The sequence below is a fragment of the Alosa pseudoharengus genome, unplaced genomic scaffold (assembly GCF_046254945.1).
Source record: "Alosa pseudoharengus isolate Yale_2024_CS ecotype anadromous, Long Island Sound unplaced genomic scaffold, YU_APseudo_1.1 YU_APseudo_1.1_scf_20, whole genome shotgun sequence".
NCBI lineage: Eukaryota > Metazoa > Chordata > Actinopteri > Clupeiformes > Clupeidae > Alosa > Alosa pseudoharengus.
The window spans coordinates 21,165,858-21,185,288 of record NW_027468664.1 but is presented as its reverse complement, the minus strand read 5'-3'; the positions used below and the strand labels follow the sequence as shown (position 1 = coordinate 21,185,288).

Sequence of the window (19,431 nt, the reverse complement as noted above, 5' to 3'; positions counted from 1 at the left end):
GATGGATGACAACAAAATGTCCATTAGTGAGATTGGGCCTAAATTATGATTTGATAGGGGCAGTAACAGATATCCACCACAAGATGTCAGTGTTGCTTTCAGATTATGACCTCATGAGGGTGTGAGGGGTGTATAGAAAGGCCAGTTGATGATGTGCAGATTGCTACCTGCAGATCAATGAACTGATATATAGGGATTAGATGGATTATGAAGATCTTTTATCAGAGTCACTATTACTTCCTTCTTACCGGAAAGTACACTGATGATGGAGGCAGGGCAGGTCGACAGCATTGAACGTTGATGACACATGGATGCATTTTATTCTTAATTAAAATGCATCCATAATATTCCCAACACTTCAACCTGCAGCATTACTTTATAAATGATTCAAAGTCAAAATAGCTAAACAAATGTGTGGTGTGTTTTTATTGTGGTAATATAATGGTGAAGTTACCCTAAGGCTCAGCTCACGCTGAAATTAAGTTTTAGTTAATATATTGATTGGAAGTTCCCAAAGCCGTTTTATTTTTGTACTCTCAATTGTCCTTCTTGATTTACTCTTTACTGGAAGTGTACATACCCAAGTCGTTTTAATCGTATAAGTATAGATACTCTTTCCATCCCATGAGGGAAATTTCGTCTGCATTTATCCCATCCAAATTAGTGAAACACACAGAACACACAGTGAGGTGAAGCACACACACACATATTGAATCAACAAAAATTGCTGCTAAAAAGGTTCTTGTTTTGTAGTGCTGGTCCGTAGGTAATCAACTGTATCCCAAAAAATAGGCCACATGTCTGTAATTCAGTTGTCAGTCATATTTTTTATTTTATTTCAGGTAGGCTACCCACAATGAAAAAACTAATATTTCCCAGCCACTCTACTATGCAATTTGCTTGCACGGGCGGATTATGAACTTTCGGGCTCCTGGGCCCAGATGTATTAAGGGCCCCCCACTTATTGTCGTATATGTGGGAGGGGGGGTTTGGGGGTCCTCCCCCAGATTTTTTTTAATTTGTTTTATGTGATTTCCTGTATTCTGGTGCATTTTGGGGATGGCCAATACTAAATTCAATCAGATTCATAGCCTACATCCTGATTTGTTGATATTGAGGCAATGATTCCATGCAAAGGCTTGGACTTCAGGGCCCCCTGATCTCTTGGGCCCTAGGCCTGGGCCCGGTAGCCCCGTGCAGTAATCCATCCATGTTTGCTTGTCCGAAATACAATTTGACTAGTAAAATAGGCTTATTACAGATAGGCTACTCTACAGTTAACAGTTGTAACAGTTTTATTGCAAAGCACAATATTATGGTGAAATTAGATATCGTGTTTTAAAGCCGAATTATTATTGTATAAGCATACCAAGCATCATAGCAAAACCCAACAATTAACATAGCCCTTCATTCATGACATGACATGGATACTGTAATCATACAGAGAGAACAGTTGCATACCTTTATTTTTTGCTCATTTCTCCTCTTTTTTTTTCCTAAATTGGGCACCTGATGGCTTTGACCTTTTCCTGTCCATCTCTGTGTTTATTGACAATCAACAGCACCCCCCCCCCAATATGCCTCTATTTATAATATTATGAATGAAATGTGCGTTGTTTGGAAGAAAGTGGAGGTGTGACTGACTTTAGCCCCCTAATTCCATTAGAGTAGCCCCCCCCCCCCCCACCCACCCACCTTGTCCGTTCGATTCGGGAGATCCAGATAAGAGGAACTGTCCCCCGCTCCCCCCTTTCCCTTCTCACACAGCTTATATGCACGGGACCTTCTCATGCAGCAGGAGCGCCAATTTGTCAATTCCCCACACAGTGAAATGATAGTAGATTCTAGAAAACCGCTTAGCGGCGCAGATGCAAGTTGCAGAGCGGAGCAAGATAGTTCGTCGCACTTAAGGGGGATTTTGACCCCCTCGGTGTGGAGCACTCAATTGGTCAGACACAACGTTGGAAACGCCCCAATCGCCATTGCATTATATTATATCTGAAAAAATAGTAGCTGGAACTGACACAAACATCGTGAAGGTTACAGTGAACAGTGGCAGCTACATCAACACGGCAGTATGATGAACTTTAAGGTACGTATTTTAATTTCTGAACTATTTCTATTGTAGGCTAGGCTACAATTTAATTTTGTGTTTTGTCACGCAATGCCTTTTAAGAAGTCGTGCTTGTGAGAGGTCGCCTAGAGTAGGCCTAGCCTATAGTTCACTTACGTGGATGCAGTCTATTTGGGAAGATAATGCAAGTAGCCTATATACCCTATTCATGTGGCAGAAACGGCCTCAATGTGACCAAACATCTAAAGGCTAAATATCAAACGATGTCAGCATGACCGCTATGACGTCTGGTTCAAATTATGATAGCCCCGCTGTCAGATATGGGTTCTTCATTCGCTTAATTCGCTTCCACAGATATGGGTTCTTCATTCGCTTAATATGCCGCTCGTGTAATTTAGCCTAAGTGGTTAACTATCTGCAGTATAGCATAGGCCTGCTATAGTTTACTGTTTGTGCTTACTTTTAACCACATCTGAGTTCGTGTGTCCAAGAGTGACGTCGACAAAAGACACAAGTTTCTCTGTTGTTGTTACAGAGATCCTACAGTGCGTCGTCTCAGCTGTTGCTGTTCTAGACACTTTTAGAAGTGTCAAGATGCTAGGTGCCAGGTTTCCCCCCCTGTGTGCAGTACTGGTAATCTGGAATTTGGGCAGATGCCAGAGGGGCCGCGGGCACTCATGGGCCGTTTGGCAGTGTTGACGAAATTACCGATGTGTCGGTCAATTAACCCGGTTCTTGTCACTGAGCCTGGAGAATCGAGTGCCAAACGACAACTAGATGTAGGCTACCGTATCTCGAAAGAAAATATGACCGCCCTACTCTCTGCGAAAATAAATCACGCTTGTCAATTTGTCTCCATCTCCTACTCATGTCTTGCAACTTTTGGAAAGGCTATGCTTGTATTTGCGCGCGCGTGTGTGTGTGTGCGCGCATGCATGCGCGTTTGACTGTGCGTGTGGATGCGTGTGTGTGCATGTATGTCAATTTGCTATATATATAGAGCCTGACCGATATGAGAATTTGAAGGCGATACCAATTTATATATGTGAGTTTTTCAGAAACTGATAAACGATATATCAGTCGATAGTCATTTTTAACTAACACAATGTAAAATGTTCTCCCATAACAAGGTTCCAATCAAGTGGCATTTTGTATTTGAATAGGCCTGAGTATAGAACAGAAAGAATAGTAAGAATAGAGCTCTTTGTTCTGTGATATCCACATTGCCACAAACTACATTGTGAGCAGTTTATGCGTATTGATTCCCTTTATGCAAGCAAAACATTTTACAAAGTATGTTCAGTTACTTTACTTTACTTTTAGCCTTAAGCCTAAACCAAGCTCTTCCTTACTTGAAACAGCTTTTTTGAAGACTGAAACTAGGGAATAGCCTAGTCTAGTGGGTGTTTGGGAATGAACGTTAGCTCAGGTGCTCACATTTATTTCATGTAGTCTTTTTGTGGTCTTAATGCAACATTTTACTAGGGATGTCCTGATACCATTTTTTTCAAACCGAGTACGAGTATTAACATTTGTGTACTTGCCGATACCTAGTACCGCTACCGATATTTCTACCACAAAATAATTTCCAACTCTGGTTGTTACAATAAGCCTAAAATAGATATAAACAATAATGAGTATCAAATAAAATATATAATAGCAGGCTATTTCAAACCAAGAATAAACAAACAATTATGTCTAAAACAAGCCTCTACACTGGCACTGTCTCCACATATTAATTAAACAAATGATTAACTACAGTAGACTATTTTGCTGTCTCTCACTAAAATCTGATAGGGCAACAAAACATGATCCCACGTGACCCTACTGTAGAGACCGTTGTAAAATTGGTGTGGCTCCTTTAAGTGCGTGGACCGAGTGGCTAGTGAGAGCAAGTAGAGAGAGGAAAAGACAGAAGATGCTGCTGCAGAGCCCGTCTACCGATTGCTGCCGTTTTTGGTCACCTAAAATGCCGTGTTCGTGTGGAACCAAGGCCAAAACAATAACAAACTTTAACGCTTTCACAAAAACGGTCGTTGTGTGGACATGGCCTAAGAGAGCACTTTTGGCTGAAAAATGAGAAAAGCGAACTCCTTCGTACTATGTTAACTGCATGACGGTAAGACATGTTTTTATTATGGAGTGGCCGGCTCTGATGATATATAGTCATTTTTTATGCATTGATATGTCCATGTTTTGGTGCAGTTATTTATAGCATGGGAGTTTACATTCACCATTTCTGGGGCTATCAAAAGTGTATGTTCTTTCCGTGCATCAAAAGTTCGATCACCCCCACATGGCTTGTTAAACTTTTAATCTTAGTACACATAACTATGTAGCCTGTAGGCCCGCTTACTGTATCATCACTCACATTTGGCTTTAGGCAGTTAAAGTTAATTCACTGTTGAATCTCTCTCTTCTGGTCCCTTTTTCCCAGGCTTTGGAGAATGTTCCCCTCCTCATGTACATCCTGGCAGCTAAAACAATACTCCTGTGTCTGGCCTTCGCTGCGGGAAAGATGTACCAGCAGAGGAGACTCGAGGCGGCCATGAAGAAGGAAAACGAGGAAAAGCGCAAACTGGCATATCAGACACAAGATCTCCTTGATAACAAAAAGGACGACTGATACAGAACTGGCTAGACAGATGTGGTGAGGGATAAGTTTTATACTACAATATGGTGTGGTATAATTGGAGGTGGGGGGCACTTCTCATTTGTTGAGGGTAGGGTGGATACCTAAATGGATACTTAAATGTTGATTTCACCTGTGTTTCTTGGGGGTTACCTAGTACAAGGCATAGCAGGAGGCATAGGACTATGGTCCATGCAGAAGGCTGAGCTAAGGATAATTTGTTGAGTGTTAGGAACATAATTTTGGGGCATTATGATATTTGTCACAGAGTGAGATGAAGGACATTCGTCAACGGCCTATGCACCCTGGAAGAGCAATGGGCTTAAGTCAAGTAAGTCATGATATTTGTCATAGATGGTCATAAATAGAGAGGTGTGCTCAGAGTAAGTCCATATCCTCATCATTCATTTGATGAACGAGGTTGTAAATTGTCCTTGCTGGACTTTGTTACCTTGTTTTTGTTTTATTTTACCAAGGGTCCCTCAGTTGCTTGTTTGATATCAGGAAATCAATAGTTCATTCACTTTCTAAGAGTTGTGTAGTTCTTAACACATGTTAGGCTAGATTTGAATTGAATGATTTAAACATTTTTTTCCTTAACACTCTTCATTTTCATGAACTTTTTTCATCAATTACAGTAAAACAATATTTATTTATAATATTTATTATTTATTTATAATATAATTATATTATTAACAATAGTTATTTTACACTAGTGATTGAGTGTCAGTTTGAGCTCCCCACGATCATGAGATAAAGTGCTTGGTATGTATAATTGTATACCAGAGTAAAACCTTTGGTTAAACTCTGATCTGAGTGGTGGTATTGGTTTTGCAGTCCGTCTTAAAACATCCTACATTGGATTGTGTTGAATTTGCTGAATTTTAAACAATGTAATCATCCACTCTTTACACTTAACATTAAGGGTCCTAATTTAAATTATGTGCAAAGTCTTAAGTCTAACTAAAGCTAATTCAATAACTGGGCAAAATCAACTTGCCAATGTAACACCATGGCAAGACCTTAATTTAAACTGTGTCACCATGGCAAGTCAGCTCAATGCTCTCGCATACCAATCTCTCACTCATTCAGTTCATGCATGAGAACGTTGCTTGTTGATAGTCTGTGTTTTCCCACCATTGAAATTAGAGCCCTATAAGTTATTTTGTTTATGTGTCCCCTTTTAGCAGACATTTGATTTAGCCACGAGGATGGACGGTCCACCCTAGAGCACAGGTGGAGGTCTAACTGACTGAAGAGACGGTTGAGGATGCCCTGGCAACAGCCAATCAGATAACCATTGTACCAACTATTCTGTGTGACAGGACAGCTCAGAGTGCCAGCAAAGAAGACAGATGTTTTTTATACAATAATAATAATAATGGTAATTTATTATTGCTCACATTTGTAAATAAAGCGCTCTTTTTTTCTACTGGTGGTTCTTTCACACTCTGGTGTTTCATGGGCTACCTGACCTGTGGTTCAGTTAGATTAAGTGTACTATCGAGCATAGTGCTGCAGCTATCCCTTGTATTCATGTGGATGAGGGAAAGCAGAGATATTCTTTAGTTGGATTATGATGTCAAAACTTCACTGATAAACTAACTTTTGGTTTTAAAATAACTGGCCTACCTCATCAACACACAGTATTTATTTTACCTATACAGGACACTATTTCATGGATCTAATTTAATCTAATTTCATAATTTAGATTTGTAATGGGGGATGGTGTTGGGTGACAACAAAGGTCCATTAGTGAGATTGGCCTAAATTATGATTTGATAGGAACAGTAACAGATATCCACCACAAGATGTCAGTGTTGCTTTCAGATCATTTATTTGTCTATATGACCTCATGAGGGTGTGAGTGGTGTTGCATAGAAAGGCCAGTTGATGATGTGCAGATTGCTACCTGCAGATCAATGAACTGATTTATAGGGATTAGATGGATTAAGAAGATTTTTTATCAGAGTCACTATTACTTCCTTCTTACCGGAAAGTACACTGATGATGGAGGCAGGGCAGGTCGACAGCATTGAACGTTGATGACCCATGGATGTATTTTATTCCCAACACTTCAACCTGCAGCATTACTTTAAAAATGATGAATGTCTTAATAGCTAAAAAAGATGTTATCCATTTTTATTGTGGTAATATAATGGTGAAGTTACCCTAAGGCTCAGCTCACTCTTAACACTGAAATTAAGTTAGTTTTAGTTATATTGATTGGAATTTCCCCAAGCCGTTTTATTTTTGTACTCTCAATTGTCTTTATTGATTTACTCCTTACTGGTAGTGTACATACCCAATTCCTCTTTGGTATGGCATGGGTACGGTACGAAAGCAACCCATCCTAAGTTCCTCCCTCTGGATAAAATAAAGGTTATCCTGACCTCTGGTCATAGCTTCTACCTATTTTGCCTATTTAGAAAACTTCAAATACTGCATTCAACTTAAGGTAGGACTACAAACCAAATCCTTTTGATCTGAAAACGTATCCAATGTAATCCAAACGTGTCTTTGTTTTGTTGGTTCTCTCTGGTTGCTAATTTGTAACCTCAATCCCACAAGACAAAACTTGATTTGAATATTGTTTCTCTTTTGATTACACTGTGTAGCAGATCAGTCTTAAGAAATACTTTGCTGTTTAATGAATTGTTGCTTAATTATACATATTACATAATTAAAACACTGCAAGTGTCTTGGTTGCCAAAAATGGTGTAATGTGCCGAACTTTACTGTGCCAGATATGTGAAATTTGATAGATTACTGGCTTAAAGGTGCTTTATGGAGAAAAGGAGAAAGGTTAGAGTTATGTCAGGCCTCTTTCACAGTTGAGTTGAAAGAAACAAGGATAAAAAAACATTGCAATACTGCAGTGTGTTTCATATCTATCTAAATCTGGTTTCTAAAAGGCTTGATTTAAATGTGTATAATTAACACTGTCTTAATAGATTGTAGACTGTAGGCATTCATTTTGTATTCTGCACAATGAAAGAAAATCAACTTCACAACACATTCTTTGGTATAGATCATTTTATTTAGGTTGAAATCCAGTGCTTACGAGCAAGATATCTTTATTCAAAATGGATTTCCTAGCACATCAAAAAGAGCTACATAATGTTTTTCTTACCACTTATGTAAAATGAACCCACTTGTGTAAATTAACTCAACGTTGTCAAATATCCTACCGTCCTCCTTCCAGGTTTGGTATGACAAGTCGTGATGAATCACCTACTCATCTCCTATCTAATTGTGCGCAGTTCTAGCTAGTCTGAGTTGTCTAAGTAGCGTAGTATAGGTTAAGGCTTCCCTCTTAAAGTGCACCATGCGGTTAGACTCATACATGTCTGCGGTAATCTCGACAGGACATAACTGGTCAGACCCTTTTGGAGACGACGACACAGAGCTACGTTTGAGTCAGAGATGATAAACGTTTTTGTTTGTTTGTTTGTTTGTTTGTATGTTTGTTTTACATTACAGACGACACAAAGATCATAGTGGCAAATACGGAAAAAAGAACCTCCCCCATAACCTTGAGAGGCTGTACAATGCAAGACACGATCATCCACTGGACACAAAAGACACAGTATTTTACAGCGGTTAACACAACTGCTCTCACACACCTGTCTGGAAGGGGCAGAGCTGTATTCAGCACAGGAGATGGAGGCGTCAAAGCCCCACACAAAACAGCTAGTACAGTCCATCTTCCTCCGTCTCACAGTTGTCCTGGATCACAAACAGAGCAAAAGACAAAAAAGAAAAAAAAAAGAGACACAATATCTGCTGTGATTTTTTAGAAAAACAAACAAAACAGTTTACAATGTTATGACCATATCCCAGATGCGACGGATCTCCGGTCCTCTGCGTATGCTAGAGGGAGATGGGGAGGGGGAGAGAGGAAAAGCGTATTTTCGGATGAGGAGTTGCTGCTGGCGTCTCTGGCTGTGATGTGTGTGGGGGGCAGGCTCTCCCCCCCACCCCCCACCCCCCAGCGCCCCCTGGTGCTTGGGATGACAAATAGAGAGACAGCAGCTTCATGGCGACCACCGCCGCCACAGGCTTTTGAAAAAACTCTGGACCTTGGCGCCGGGGCGGATCACTGCGTGACGGCGGGGGCGAAGTCTGGGCGGCGGGTCTGGATGATCTTGGGGCGCGCGCGCTGCTTGCCCCCCTCGCCGCCGTCCGCTCCGCTGTCGGCCTCGCCCTCCGAGCTGTCCTCCTCGGTCTCGCACACGTGGACGATCACGCTGGGGGTGGTGGGTGTGCCGGTGTGGAGCTCGTACTGCTCCCCTACAGGAGAGAGAGGAGAGGGGGAGAGGAAGGTGAGAACGGGGGCCTGTTTCTGCACAGGTGTGACCACTGGGGAGGCTGGGGAGGTATGAGGTTTGCCAAGCATTGTTAATTCACATGTGACTGCTGAGAATGTCATGTACTTGCCTGTGTGTGTGTGTGTGTGTGTGTGTGTGTGTGTGTGTGTGTGATAAAGAGAGAGAGATAGAGTGTGAATGAGTAATTGAGAGAGTGAATAATTGAGTGAGTGAGTGAGTGAATGAATGAATGAGTGAGTGAGTAATTGAGTGAGTGAGAAAGTGAATGGGTGAGTGAGTGAGTAATGAATGAATTAGCAATTGTATGAGTAAGTGAGAGAGTAATTAAATGAGGGATTGAGTAAGAGAGAATTTTGAGTGTACATGTCAAACTCCCCTTTCTGAGCTCTGTGCCCTGTGAATCTGTCTGGGGCCTGTCACATACAAGTCTGCGTTCAGTAGGAGCGTAGACATGTTGCTATCTGTCTTTGAGCACGTTAACGTACCTGGCCCCAGTTTGGAGACGGCACGCAGCAGATCGTAGTTGATAAGCGGCTGGGCGTCGGGCGTCTGCTGCCAGCCCACCGGAGGGGACGCCGGAGGGGAGATGAGGAACTGCTTGTCTGGCTTGGGAGGCTGCAGGCTGGGGCTGCCAATGTGGACCGACTGCAGACACACACACACACACACACACACACACACACACAGGATGAAGAGAGGCATTAAGAAATACAGTAAGGACCACTATTTCTAGTGAAGTCAAACCAGCATATCTACGTGTGCAGGGAAAGAGTGTGAGATGGAAAGATATATATATATATATATATATATATATATATATATATACATTGAGAGAGGATGGGAAACATAGTAAAGCAGTAATAAGTCAAAAAGTATCGGTAAAGTAGAATAGAGAATGTGAGAGGTGAAGAAGGGACAGGAAAGAAGAACAACACAGAGAAGGCCACAGAAGAGACAGAATGACAATGAAAGTAGAATGTACTGTACACGAGGAACCATTTTATACACAAGAAGATAGATAAGGTGAGAAAGAGAGAGGTCCAGAAAAGCACATCATTTGTATCCTCCAGGAGTATTAATGACTTCATGAAGCGCAAAACCTGAGGTAAATGAGCTGTGAAATTGAGAGCTCTAACCATGGTAACCCTGAGCCAAAAAAGGGCGTCGCCAAGACACTTCAGAATTAAAAAAATCGGTTTTATACTTCAGGTCGAAGCTGCGTTGATTACTTTTTCTGACAGTTGTAGAATATCCATATAGAGTACAACATTGTCAACATTTCTAAAGAAATATATAGAAATATTCTAGTTGCACTCATTTATAAGGTAAAGACGATGGACAAAATGAAAATCGGGTTTCACGAATAAGGCGAATTAAGCGAGATTCTCTTGGGGGTTTTGCATGAAATGACAATGTGTAGGTGTGTGCCTGAGTGTGTGTGCTTGGGCTATAAGCATGAAAAACGGTGTCCACAGTCACACACATTGCTATGTGTAGTGAATATTTCAATAACCAGTAAGACATTTTCACCGAATATAATTGGGTGTGTGTGTTTGTGTGTGTGTCTCTGTGTGTGCGTGTGTGTTACTTTCTAATCAGTTTAAGGGGTCCTCACCTGCGCAAAGTACAGGCGCATCTCTTTGCCGTTGAAGTCAGTCTTGTGCAGCTTCTCGCGAGCCTCAGCCGCGGCGAGGGCATCCGTGAAGTTGATGCGCACGCGCCGGAAACTCTTGAAGAACTGGAACGTTGTGCCGGCATCGAAGGCCAGGAACACGGCTTCAAACCGAGCCTGAAGATCCATAACACACACACACACACACACACAAACACACCAACCACACATTTGGAAAGGAATTAAGAATAAAATCAGAAATCTACGGCTGAATATCACTGACTCTGTACACCTCCAAGACTCTTCAGAGAATCTTCACAGGTGGTTGACCTCTACAAATGTCACCACCAAACAAGGCTGTTGGTTGTACAAACAATCCAGATCAAATCTTCCTGATATCAGACTAAATATTTACACTTTGGATGGAATCTGAATTATGTAAGTGGTGGTTGCGTTGCCATTATGGAATAATTGCCGCCGCGACCACAAAGGACAGATCCAATCCTAAAAGCTGTATTGTGTACAGACACCACAGGCCCTTTTTTCCACTGCTATGGAGACTACTGGTCCTTACCCGGACTTCAGGTTGACTGAACACATCCTGATCCACCAGTGCCGCTACCAGGCAGAACCGATTACACTTTGTCATTTTCAAATGCATGATGGGAAAAAAAGCAGGATGGCACAAACCAATGAAATCAAAGCTGTGGAGTGGACTTGTTCAACAAATGCCCAGTAGAACTGAGGGAAAAAAATATTATTCTTTAAGTCCGTTCTTCGTTTACTGAGTCCTTCTAAGCATGTGAGTGCCAGAGTCAAATAAACACACAAAGAAGTAACACTAAGACGTGCAATCCAACTGTCGTTCACAGTGCAACGTTAATAAAAAAAAACCTTTCTCTTTTTTCCAGAAGAGATCCAGTCTGTCATCCACCTCATCCAGTCATAAAACAGGTCCCAGGAATTCAAACAGGTATAAGTAGGTGTTGAACACACACACACACACAGTCCTCTCTTGAGATTTCACTCTTGTCTGCTAAATAGAGAGGCTCTATGTTTGCCCTGCTACTTATATGAGGGTAGACAGAGGCCAGTCCCGCCCCTTCACTCCTTTCTTGATCTCTCTCTCGTACACACACACACACACACACACACTCATTCGTACATTCTCAGGGCATGGGAGGTGTGTCTTTTTACCTTCCAACTCTTGTGCTGCTCTCGCTCTCTCCCTCCCCCTCTCCCTCTTGAGCTGACTAATCCCTCGTTCACACAGAAAGCAAAGGGACTGGAAACTAATGACATCACCCTCTGAAAGCCTGGCTGTCCACCTGTTAATCTCTCCTCCTCTCTCTCACCCTCTCTCTCTCTCGCACTGTCCTGCTCTGCTTCTCTCTCTCTCTCTCTCTCTCTCTCTTACTCTCGTTCTTTCCTATACTCTCTATGTCGGTCAATTGTTCTGACCTATTCCTTGCTCTTACATTCTCATCCTCTGACCACAGTTTGGCTTGTGTTCGGTTGGCTAATGATTTATGGCCTGCTTTGTCCTATAACTCCCTGAGCTCATACATATTATCACTGCCCGTCTCCTTATCTCTCTCTCTCTCTCTCTCTGTCTCTTTCTCTCCTTCTCCTGGCCCCATTGGGTGGGTGCGGAGTGACTAGGTAGGGTATGAATAGGTTGTGAGCGGTGCACTCAGGTGTATTTTTGTCAGGTGATGACGTGCGAGTTCCACCTCCTACCAGAGACGCCATAGAGCTCTCAGTAGGACACTGACAAAGCAGAGCACTGATAAGCCCCTAAAACTCTCTCTCACTCACACACACAGACACACTCTCACTCTTTATCTCTCTCTCTCTCACACACACACACACACACACACACACACACACACACACACACACACACACACACACACACACACACAAACAAACTCTCTCAAACAAACACATACACACAGACAATAACTGTGTATTTACAGTGCTTTACAGTGCTTATGTATATACAGATTATAGATATCTCTAGTCTGTGTGTGTGTGTGTGTGTGTGTGTTCAATGTGAGTGTGTGTCTCTGAGGACAGTGCCAGTGCTTGGAGCCTTCCTCCTTTCCCTGCCCTTCCCCCCATGGATGAGAGGATGGAAATATGGAAATATGAAACCAAAATAAGGAGGTGGAAAAATGCAGGCAGGGAAACACAGGTGTGTTATGCAAAGCAGGGTGGACAGAGGAGAGGAGGAGAGGAAGACAGACACGGCAGCTCTGCAGATATTTAACCTCCTGACAAACACACACACACACACACACACACACACACACACACACACAGAACATGAGCACACAAATATACACGCACACACACACAAAGACACACCACACACACACACACAAACAGAACATGAGCACACAAATATACACGCACACACACACAAAGACACACCACACACACACACACAAACAGAACATGAGCACACAAACATGCATGCACACACACACTCGCGCAAAAACACACACGCAAAAACACACACACACACACACACACACTCACACTCACGCACACACACAGACACACACAAACACTCACTATATATGTACTGTATATGGTTGACACACGCACACACATAGCCTAGATTATATACATTAACATTGGGCTTTACCAATTTCATTACAAAGTATTATCTGCAGGGATTTATGGTAATCTGCAGGTTACATTCAATGTCAGTGTTAAAACCAAAAAGACTGACTGCCAAAGACAAATAAATTGCCTACAGATTCTCAAGGGTGAGCTGCAGAACTGGTGCTACCTACCTACTAGCAGAGGACATACACACACACACACACACACTGTGGCTGAAGTACTTCATTACATAACAGTGCTAACCCAGCACACACACACTCTCTTGAAGTACAGCGAGGACTGAGGCTGAGCCACACTAGTCTATCTGTGCACGGAGAAACAAACACGGTTGGCCCTTATTGTAGTCAAGCATGGCTCTCACCTCTCCACAGCACGGCAAAGCAGCATAGGGAACATGCAGACACTGTACACTCTCACACACACACACACACACACACACACACACACACACACACACACACACAGAGGTTTGATATTGGAAGACTCAAAAAAATGGGACGCACAGGTATGGAGAAATGTACAAGCACACACACACACACACACACACACACACACACACACACACACACACACACACACACACACACACACACACACACACACATTTGTCAACAATGTTTACAATCCTGTAGTGCATTAACACACATGCTCTCAATTTCTATCTCCCTTGAAATGGTGCCATAAAAACACACACACATACACACAGACACACACAGAGACACACACACACACACACATCCTGTTCAGGGATGCACTGCAAAGCAGGTTTCTGTTTGAGCCACAGAGCAACTGACGCTGGTAATATTTTCCGTTTGGTAACCAGGCCTTGAGTGTAGAGTTACTCGAGAATGGTAATAAATGGCCAGCCCTCCTCGCTGTATGCCTTTGACCATCTTCCTTTCTCAGAGTGCAGATTACACAGATAGGATCCCACTACCAGGATCTCCCAAGTGCTCAACTCTATTGCCTTTGTAACTATAATGCGTTCATTCATTGGTGCACTGGAATGCAGTGCGGGAGTCCTCTGTTGCCCCTGGTCGGTGTCATGATCATATGACAATGTGTCATCAATATGACTTACAGTATCACTTGTCATGTAATTCCACACTGAGAGACATGCAATGGGTGTGAAAGCACCAAAGCACTATGCTTCACATCCTGAGGTCAAATACATGCGGCAGCATATCTGTGACTTGACAATGTTGTGCTATGAATGTTGCAAAGTGCATGTAGGTATTAGGCAATGACGAATTGTTCAGGTAAATCACCCATTTCACAAAGCAATGCTCTGACTTGTTTGTGTCTGTGTCCATTGTATTCAGGAATCTCAGCCATGCTTGCAAAACCACATTCAATCTCCTATTAAACCTCTCATTTCAATCCAGCACAACACTGTCTTTGTAATCAAGCCTCAGGCATGATATCACAAGTGTAATACTAGGTGAAACCTGGTATTAAAGACACCCGGTCTAGCGCCACAAGTTCATTATCCCCTCCAAGAGGATCCTATCTGTGGCCATGTATTTCCATTGTGTACAGATACAGAGGTTCTTGAGTCACAGTTTAGCATTAATTAACAGTGCTCTATTTAATGTTTTTGACTGGTGAGAACAATTTACATTGTTTATGATGGCAGTTCTTGTATGTCTGTTTAGAGTTAGGAATAAGAAATATGCTTTCTGTACACCCCTGGCCTGCTCTTGACGTAATCTATTCTTCTATGTATATCAAACCCTTCCACTAAGGGGCCTTGGCAGTGTGGCCAACCAGCAGGAGGCTTTTGGAACAGGAAACGGGGTCCTGAGTAGGGTTGAATGAACAACTTATTGAGACCGGCGCATACCCATTCTATAGTAACTTGACCCTTGCGTCCAGCTGGGTTGGCTTGGAGGCAGGCCACTCGCTCCTGGGTGCCCTAACCCGGCCAGCTTGGCTGATGGAAAAAAAAGAGAGAGAGCGAGTTGAAAAAGAAAAGAGGGGGAAAAAAATGAAAAGGCCTCGCCAAATGCATGACTACTCAGAAGAATGTTATGTACACAGAGTCATGCATGACTTGCTTTTCCATGGCTGGGGCGTCGTGAGGAGAGGAGATTAAGGCTCCAGGGAGAGGGAGCGGGTGCCAGCCTGGCAGGAAACAAACGCAACACGCTGCCTTGCCATTTGACACGGTCGGACTTTAGGGGCTACGAGACCAAACATGAGCATGAATGAGCAGCGTGAGTGGCCTTTTGAGTGGCAGAATGAGTTACAGATATGAAGGAAGTGGAAAATGGGAAACATTTACTGAGATTGAGAAAGGGAGAGAGAGAGAGATCTAAAAAGTGAGAGAGACAAATGTTGTATGTGTAAGGAGCACATATATATATGGATGAGTATATTATACATACATGTGTATATATGTATAATATATGTGTGTACATATATATATATATATATGTATAATATATACTCATCCATATATACAGTATATATTCCTTCACTTTTTAGATATATCTCTCTATATATATACAGTATATAATGCATATGGCCACCCCTCTTGTAAAAAAATAGAGCATAGAGGATTTTTTGTACTTCCGCTCGATTTCTTTTCCTAAGTCAGAGAGTCTGGTATCCAGGCTATTTTTTCTTAAGACTGTTGAAAGATGGCAAATTACATAGATGTCTATGAGTCTTTTGCAGGTGACTAACTCAGTATAAGTAGGCTAACAATAAGTTTTATAGCAATTGAGCACTTTACCCCATATAGACCTTTTTTGGATTTTGAGACCAACATATTTCATTTGACATGGGAGAGAGACTTGAGAAGATGCTTTGCACTCCATGGACGCACCCTACTGTACATCACATTAGGAAAGAAATCCTAAAGGGCCATTCCCACCAGAAACGATGAGATAATTATAACTTTAACGATAAAAGCGTCCACACTAACCAACAACAAGGAAAGTCTCTCCTCTTGTTGATGAATGTGATGGCTATAGAATTTGATGGATTCTGATTGACTGTCAGCTTTTTATTGTTCTCAAATTGGCTCTGAAAGTGATTCTCAATGGTATTGCTCTTCATGTCATTACTGTTACAGTTTATGTGCCATTATATTGTCATGACTATTATTTTTCTTTTTTTTTTTTTTTTTGTTATTGTTATAGTTATGGTTTTTGGTGTGAACAGTCCTTAAAACCTTGCTTCCCCTGTCAAAGGGAGAGCTGCAATTTTTACATTACATTACATTACATTTAGCAGACACTTCTTGACCAAAGTGACATATATGTCAGGTATATTACAAGGGATCACATTGTCCCCGGAGCAACTTGGGGTTAAGTGCCTTGCTCAAAGGGCACAACGGGGGAAGCTGGGAATTGAACCGACAACTTTCAGGCTACTGCACGCTAGCCCAACTCCTTAACCACTACACTACCACCGCCCCTTTTTTTTAAGCAGACTCCAAACTGAATATTGTATGAGAACAAAACAGGTTTTCTCCACTACAGCCAGCAACCTAATATATAACACAGTGATGTCAGTGGACACTGGACAGTGGACAAAACTCAGATCAGTTACTCAGTCTCACCGGGCAAGAATGACCCTGCACACAAACACCACAGAAACTGAGTAGGTGTAACAGCACCACACACACACACACACACACTATGTTATGTGTCACTAGCACTTTGAGTCACTCTTAATTGACCCTCTTCCTGTCACTTTTCTTTTGTTACTGCAGTAACATTTTCCATTGTGCCAATTTAGCCTATGTATAATAGGACGGCATTTTTTTCTAACACTGGGCCTTGCCCCTCTGCTGAACTGATCTACATGAGCCATAACGTATGCTTAAAATAGAATAATATATTTAACCCTGGAAGAACTGTAAAGATAGGTGGTCTACATGCCGGCAAGTGTCACAGTGATGACATAGAGATTACTATTCTAATCTAAACTTAACTGTGCAAAACTTCACAAGGCCATTCACAGACCACTGACAACCTTTGACCTCTTGAAAACTTGCAATGTAAACATGGGATATTTTACCCTGCACTGTCCTGTAGGCTACCGCCTACTACAGATGGAGGTAAAAAAAAGTTTCTATGGGCTGTGCGGTTCGACTGCATGGTCTCTCTGCTAAAGTATATAAAGCCGTGCCATTTCAGCGATCGCCTGCCCTGCCATGCTTGCGCACTGAGGTAGGCCTACTGGGCCACATTTTTCCGAAATGAGGACATTTTCCATCCCACGCTCGGAGTTATATGTGAGGGCCGTTTTCCATGCCGGTGTGTGTTTACCTTTTGTAAGCCAAATAATGTTTTGCTTTGGTGATTGTTGCGTAAAGGCACTGGATTGAGGGTGATACATGTGCTGCCGTGGTTACAGGCCAGCCTTGCCAGGACCAGGAGAGCGCAAACAGGTCTCATCTTGGCCAATTACTACTGAGGCTACAGGCTACATCCAGTAGGCTATGCGGGGCTAGAGGGACCCGTCATACAAATGGGTGCGTAATGTAGATAGTAGCCTAAATGATATACGACGTTAGCTTAGGTTAGGGATCCTCGAGAAAAATGGAAGCTTCAGATATAGGCTAGCTTACATGTAATTTCATTCATTCGACAGCTGCACTAGATCACTGAAGATACCGAGTCGTTTGTACTCGAGAATGCCACTCCTCATGATAGTTAACGGGCTCTAATGCAGACCGAAGTAGCCTAGTTCGTAGGTTAGATCAGAGCGAAATATATTCGCAAAACATTATCACCACTGCTGCATTCGTCGGGAGCATGATCATGACATTGCTTACGATGTCGTTTATTTACCTTCAATTGGTCGTCATTGAAGACATCCTCCAGTACTTTACATGCGATAAGCGCGTTGGGAAGGTCGGTAAGCTCTACCGCAGCCTCCCCTGCGCTGTTTTCCGACTGCTGCATTACTGGCGAATAAACAATCACTCCTTGATGCTGCCCCACTCTCGAACGTATAAACAAGCTGATTAAATAATGATTACAGCCGGGAGTTAGTTGCCATCACCGAACCTACGCAACAGGACAACTGCTGACGCGGGACAGCTAAGACCAGCAGTAGCATGCCGGTCACCGCGAAGTAGACTAAATAAGGTCAACCCGTTTGTGATGGGACAATACTTGTCCCGCGACAAGGTAGGCTACAGCAATACTGTATGGTTGCCTCCAGAAGATGACGTTTTTGTTTTGACAGGCGGTGTCAGACACGGAGCAGCTGGTGGCTTGCTATTCCTGTTTCCGCGGTTTCCGCTGCCAGTTAGCTGTCAAAGCGCACGGTAGCCTACTGTCAGTGCAGAGCAGCTTGATCTTGCAGGTTTGCGGAATATGTCTAAAAAACTCGAGCTTAGTCTATCGCAATCGCACCTGGCATTACAGCATCCAGCCTGATTAAAAAAGGGCCAGAGATGCAGAGCTGTACTGGGCTATGTTGCAATATGATGCCCCCTTTCGGCGAAAAGCTGTCTAAACACACATCACTGTCAGTCAACATATTGTGCTTCTGATAGGCCAAAGATTCTTCCGAAGTACTGGTGAGCCCCAAGTAGGCCTATCCCATGATAAATCCCTTACATTAAATTCTGCCCCCCACTCCTACCCCAACACCCTGAATATATTCCTTCTGATAATCACAGCAAAAATATTACATAAACATATGATATGAATGATGTCTATTATATCTAAAATAAAGGGGTGTATTCCTCTTTATTCAGGGTGTGTCTGTCAAGTGTGTCTGAATGATTGTTCTCCTTTTCTCTCACTTTCTTACTCATGCATGTGAGATGATGCGATGATGATGGAGTATGTGTATATTCTCTCAGTGCATGCACACTTTAGATGAGAGCGATGAGAAAAAGACATGAGAGAAAAAAAAACCACCAACAACAAAAACTGAGAGTAAGGAGATAATGATCTTAGGCTGAACAGGCTATATACCAGTTACCATTTATTACTTATGTATTACTTATTTATTTGTTATTGGCCCATAAACCATTTAATAACTGACAGGTCAAGATAGATCTGTAATCTCTGTGCCTGAGTTTTTCTAATGCTAGTATCTCATCAAAACACCATTACAATTATTGAGGTTTTTCTAATGCTGGACTCTTATGGAAAAAAGCCATACTCTAGGGAAAAAA

General features: G+C 42.4%; 2 protein-coding genes across 5 annotated transcripts; one reads left to right on the top strand and one right to left on the bottom strand.

Annotated features, from left to right (window-relative positions):
• The first annotated feature begins 1,994 nt into the window (after positions 1–1,994).
• smim11 (small integral membrane protein 11) lies at positions 1,995–6,138 on the top strand. Of its 3 annotated transcripts, XR_012989395.1 has the most exons (4): positions 1,995–2,092; positions 4,512–4,724; positions 4,975–5,037; positions 5,894–6,138. XR_012989395.1 is itself a non-coding variant. In XM_076297388.1 (3 exons), the coding sequence occupies exons 1-2, from the start codon at positions 2,078–2,080 to the stop codon at positions 4,698–4,700; spliced, it is 204 nt and encodes a 67-aa protein (XP_076153503.1). In that variant the 5' UTR covers positions 1,995–2,077; the 3' UTR covers positions 4,701–4,724; positions 5,897–6,138. The 3 variants fall into 3 exon arrangements, 2 of the variants coding, with proteins under 2 accessions (XP_076153503.1, XP_076153502.1); XM_076297388.1 differs by lacking the exon at positions 4,975–5,037 and having other exon boundaries at positions 5,897–6,138; XM_076297387.1 differs by lacking the exon at positions 4,975–5,037.
• A 1,586-nt stretch (positions 6,139–7,724) lies between these two features.
• Positions 7,725–18,597, bottom strand: rcan1b (regulator of calcineurin 1b). 2 transcript variants are annotated; one of them, XM_076296846.1, is made up of 4 exons: positions 18,089–18,597; positions 10,653–10,826; positions 9,523–9,682; positions 7,725–8,999 (listed from the first exon to the last, which is right to left on the bottom strand). In XM_076296846.1, exons 1-4 carry the CDS (start codon positions 18,200–18,202, stop codon positions 8,806–8,808), a joined length of 642 nt encoding a protein of 213 aa, XP_076152961.1. In that variant the 5' UTR covers positions 18,203–18,597; the 3' UTR covers positions 7,725–8,805. The 2 variants fall into 2 exon arrangements, with proteins under 2 accessions (XP_076152961.1, XP_076152962.1); XM_076296847.1 differs by lacking the exon at positions 18,089–18,597 and adding an exon at positions 11,224–11,709.
• Between the last annotated feature and the right edge of the window lie 834 nt (positions 18,598–19,431).